The sequence below is a fragment of the Atta colombica genome, unplaced genomic scaffold, assembly GCF_001594045.1.
Source record: "Atta colombica isolate Treedump-2 unplaced genomic scaffold, Acol1.0 scaffold46, whole genome shotgun sequence".
Lineage (NCBI taxonomy): Eukaryota > Metazoa > Arthropoda > Insecta > Hymenoptera > Formicidae > Atta > Atta colombica.
The window spans coordinates 514843-520241 of NW_017259535.1; the positions used below are offsets into that span (position 1 = coordinate 514843).

Below are 5399 nucleotides of genomic sequence, written 5' to 3' on the forward strand. Positions count from 1 at the left end.
TCAACACTCGTCAAATCAATCGATCGTCGGTTAATTATTTCATTTCGTGAATGCCCTGAATATCTAATGGAAAGCTAAAGAGGAAGATCATACAAGTGATTGTTCATGGAAAAAGATCACTTATTTATCAGAAAAATAAAGTAAATTTTATTTAAGGTACACCTATATAGACCTGTCAATTCCATAAAATTTAGAATTCTAATACGTATTTACATTTTTCTCCATATGTTTCTCCTTATTACACTGTTAAATTCGAGATGATTGCTTTTGCCTACAAATCGATTGCCTACAATATCGTTTGCCTACATTACTTTTGCCGACAATTCATTTGTACACAAAAATTATTGCCTACAGTTCAATTGCCTATAAGCACTTTTGCGCATAAATATGAAATTAAAATTAAGTAAGAAAATAATTTATATTTTTAGAAAATCTGTCATGTAAACAGTGAGGTGTCAGTGTTGACAGTGTCCGCTTGGAATATTTTTTCAAAAAAATCTAACCCTAACCTAATCTATTTTTTGGTGTGAGATGGCTCTCATTTCGCGTGGAAGGTTGTGAGCTGTAGGCAATAATATATGTAGGCAATCGACTTGTAGGCAATAATACATGTAGGTAATAATACATGTAGGCAAAAGTAACTCTGTTTCTAAAATTTTTATTTGTGCACAAAAGTGATGTAAGCAAACTGTACGCAATTGTTTTGTAAGGATTTCCCCATTAAATTCATAATAATACCCAATTTGAGTTACTTTTAATAATCTCTATAGTTTTCTCGCTACTGCTCAATACATATTATTTAACTAAAACAGTAGAGTTAAACAATTTAAATCAAGAAAATTTGGCTTAAATTTACTTTATCATTTACTATGTAATGTATACATTAATATGGACGATGTTTACTTCGAAACTAACTACAGAAATAGATTAATTTACATTTTGATACACATCAAAGTTAAAAATAATAAATGTTAACTCAAAAGATCGGATTATCATTGCTCCTTTGATATCTAACAGTATGGAGTGCAATTTCGCGCAACATAAAAAAGGACGAATACGTTTTTCCAGCATTGTAGGAACGGCGAAGAAGATCTCGATTACTTGACAAAGAAAAAAATATAAATGGTCGAGAAATGATTACCGAGCTGCGCTAATTTCGACAAGAATGCGTACGCGTGGTGCGGTCCCGATTTCGAGGAGCGAAATGCAAAACGGGGACAAGGCTCGGGAGGTTTTTGTCAACAGTCCATTTAATCGTGCGTGCACAAAAGCGCGTGCACGTGTGCGGGGAAGTAGTATTTTTAGTTGTTGCCGGCGATATTTAAAGATAAACGAACCGCTTCGTACACGTACGGTGGGGCGAACCCTCAATATACCGTATGTTTGTTGTGTACCGGGGATTATCGTCGAAACACGGCAAGGACGAGAGAATGAGGGATACCTGGGTCGCGTTGGCTGGCACGAAAGTCTCGTCTTATGGACGGTCTCAACCTACAATCTGCATTACCGAGGTCATGCGTTTAGCTTTGCCCCATTTTTATCCCAGGTCTTATCTGAATATACGAGGATCGCATGTGCAATGTTGTTGCTGACGTGAATGATCGAGTATCGGATCAAAGAGTTTGGAGCTGAATGCGGGAATACGATTGCGATAATTCAATTGCATGACGTCATACGTCATTGAGACGTATTACGTACTCTCGTAATTCATTTGGGATATTTTTGCGTGAGTTATTCTGGCAATGGGCCCACCAAATACACGCTCTTTCCCTCGCGCCAGTGATCGTTAAATTGCGATCGGAGACTTCCTGTCGTTTGTTCTCGCGCCAGTGACGAGCTATTTCGGAAAACAGAGTCGGTTTCGAATTTACGATTTTCTCGTGGCCGCATTGTTTGTCGGAAGATCTCGGTGGGGAGAAGAGGTGAACGTACCTCATAGACCTACGTAGAATTTCAGTTAAGGGGGGAGAGCAAAAATTTATCTTCGTACCAAATTTATTAAAATATATATCCATGTTAAAGCAATTTCAAAAACTTTACGAACTTTTTAATATTTCTTTTTTCAGCTTCTTTCTTTTCGCGAGCGTTTTTCTGTGTGTACACTTGTTGTTATAGTAAATAGTTTATTGACGCGATTTTCCGACATTATTGGTCGCAACCAGGCTTACACCCTTACACGTAGTGTATTCTAAAAGACTTCAATAATGCTTCAATGATGTTGGTTAGGCTGAAAAAATATACAAGGTTGTACATGTTTTATTGCTGGGAAGAAAGTTTTCGGCTTCTCTTAATATCTCTTAACACCGAGAAAAAAGATATAGAAATAATAAAAAAAAGAGATTATTCACAAGTACCGATTATCATTGAATTATTTTGTTAAAATAGCGAAATATAATATTTTTTTGTTAGATGATATTGTAAATTTTTTTATTCAACAGTACAAATTTATTTGGTTATTTACATTTTGTAAAATAATAATATAAAATTTGATTGCCATTATAAAATAATAAGTATTCTTTTAGTAATTTCAACAAAATTATCTATTATGGTAGAGCGAAGAGCGTTTCCTGAAGCTGTCAGAGATAGCGTGTCTTCTCATAACAAAAATTCGACGTCTACTTATAAAGCAGGTTATGATTAGACTAATTTCGTCATTCGTGCACTTTTCGCCATACTATGGCCAATCATGACAACAATCATTTTTTCAGAACGATTTTAGTAATTAATTGATTTAAATCTCTATACTTTTGTTAAACTAGGGAAGTTCAAAAATACTAAACATAATTGCATTTCGTAGAAAGATATACCTATATTATTATTATTATTATTATGTAATGTTTTGTTTCGGTAAAACAAAATGTTTTATTTCTAAGTAAATAGAAAATCTATGATCATCATCGTACAAAACAGTATCATTAAATCGCTGTTTTAGAGGAGCTATTAAAGAATCTAAGTAGAATAGAATTTATTACACTTCAGCATATTTACAGTCAAGAAAGGGACTTGATTTACATAAATTCTTAACTCATTCATACATACTTCGTCCGCAAACTATCGCACATATATATTATTATAAAATATTATTATAAAATTTTTGCTTATCTCTTTATTTTCCTACTTTTCTCGTTAACCCTGACTTCGCTTCTTTATTTTATTTCATTTTATTTCTTTTCGCTTTATCCACTTGCCTCTTAATTATATCTACTTCTAATGTTATACTCTCGTTCAATACATACATACATACATACGTTATCTCTATATCACAGTCTTATCACCGTCTATTATTATTATCACATATTTATCTTACTTATTTACTCCTTAGTTCACTTTACTTTCCTTTTCTCTCCATATCTTCCCTCTATCTATACATGTCCTCTTTTGACTTCTTTCTCATGTCCCTTATTCATTAAAAAAGTCTAAGTAAAGAATTATCATTGACATCACTTTTTCTTAGTTCCTTATATTAATTCGCAATGATGTATTTTGTAACTTAAAACATTATAAAATTGGAGGCATTATCTTTAGTAAAAGAGGATACATCGTTCCTTCTATCGTCACACGTTTACTTTCCATCGTATCATGCTATTCGGAAGGCTCCTGTGATTGTCAAAAGCCGCAAAGAATAGCATCTCGTAAAAAGAAATTCCCTTCACTTTCTTCTTTCATTCTTTCGACTGCGCGGAGGCAATAAACGATAATTTCAGAAGATTACTTTAAGAACGAAAGCGGTCGTGCAGAGAACCTTTCACTAAGACCATCGACGGATGATCGAAGATGAACGAGGAGAAATTCTTGGAATCTAATTTGAGAATTCTAGGACTGGGAAGAGAAGGACGCGGCTGTTATTCTTCTTCGCGAAAGAGACGGATCACGTTGTCACAAAAATAATATTGATAAAGATCGCGTTGTATCGCTTTGATTCTTTCAAGAGTCAAACGTTTATTGCGAGTTGATTATAATTGATTCATATCATAAATGGTCTTGGCTGAGATATTTTTCGCAAAAATTATTTACAAGTTTTTGAGACAACTTTTTAAGATACTTATTAGCATTAAAATGGATGATTGATCTAACTTGAGATATTAATTTCTTACTTCAATTTGCAATTGTGTTTCAAATTCAATAAACCGTATCAATTATGCAGTTTATAAAACTGAAATAATATATTTGCAAAAATTTACATTTAGTATTATTAGGTGTTGGAAAAAGTTCGTGGCGTTTTTTTAATGTCATCTAATGGGAAAAACGCCATGAACTTTTTCCCACACCTAATATTAAACACTAAGACCGAAAATAGGATTATTTCTTTAATTGATAAATGATTTATGTCACTTTTTAGGGTGGATTTGCGAGGGTTTACCTAATGACCGATGTCAGTAATGGGAATCAGTACGCGTGTAAGATTATTCCGAAGAATCGAATGCAGAGGATCCACATGCAGAAGGTGCGTATATTTATTCAGTGAAAAGCGCGCATTATATTTATTTATATTTATTTCGCTGAATAACATGTTTTTTTTTATGCTATTCGTAGATCGCGCGTGAGATCATGATTCACAAAGAGCTGAATCACGTGAACGTCGTCCAGATGCATCATTACTTCGAGGACAATCTCAACGTGTACATGCTCCTAGAAGCCTGCCCACGAAAGGTATCGTATATCTTCTACTTGCCTTACCAGTTTATTGTTTTCTACCATGCGTACGAGAGAAAAATTTCGCAACTCTTTCCACATTTATGACCGAGAATACATCTACGCCGGGGAAAACTCGACGACCCAATACTCGGTCGTTGTCTCGTAAATTATTTAAACTGCCAACAGATATTGATAACTGGAGCATCAATAAAGCGTGCTGTTCTTTTATTTTAGCGTTCTTCGTCCTGTACTTGGGCGTTTTTAATATCTTTGTTTACCGTTCCCCTTTCGTAAAGTGTTTTCCAAGTTTTTCTAGTTTATTTCTATTGCTCCATGAAATACCTGCCCGACTTAAATCGACGTGTCGAAGTCATTCTGGATGCCGTACTCGAGAAACAATTATGGATATCCATCGTACCTGTCTGCGAACGGCCCTTGATCAGCAACAGCCGCGTATATTTTCATCTCGCTGGAAAGAGAGCGGCACTTGCACTCTTCATGGCTGATCTGCCCGACCTGTTTGTACCGTTAGGATGCGACGAAGCATCCACTAATCGTTTGATTATCCTCGCTCTCTCGCTCAATCGCCTTCACGAACGCGAGTTTCATCTTAGTTCGCTGCTAGATCGCGAAAGGATCATCTCTTGATTGACGATTTGAGTGATTAAAAGTCTCTATTAGAAATTCCTTAAGGAGATTCGATAGACATATATAGCACATACTTAATACTTGTACAAACAAACTCTATATATATATATATATAT

The 5399-nt window shown here is 34.7% G+C and overlaps 1 protein-coding gene across 2 annotated transcripts in view; it reads left to right on the forward strand.

Annotated features, from left to right (window-relative positions):
• LOC108691394 (serine/threonine-protein kinase PLK1-like) overlaps window positions 1-5399 on the forward strand; it is a 28268-nt gene that overhangs the window by 14446 nt on the left and 8423 nt on the right. For both annotated transcript variants that reach the window (XM_018199127.1, XM_018199126.1), the window contains exons 2-3: window positions 4340-4444; window positions 4534-4650. In XM_018199127.1, the coding sequence (XP_018054616.1) occupies window positions 4340-4444; window positions 4534-4650 (222 nt within the window). The remainder of the gene's footprint in view (window positions 1-4339; window positions 4445-4533; window positions 4651-5399) is intronic.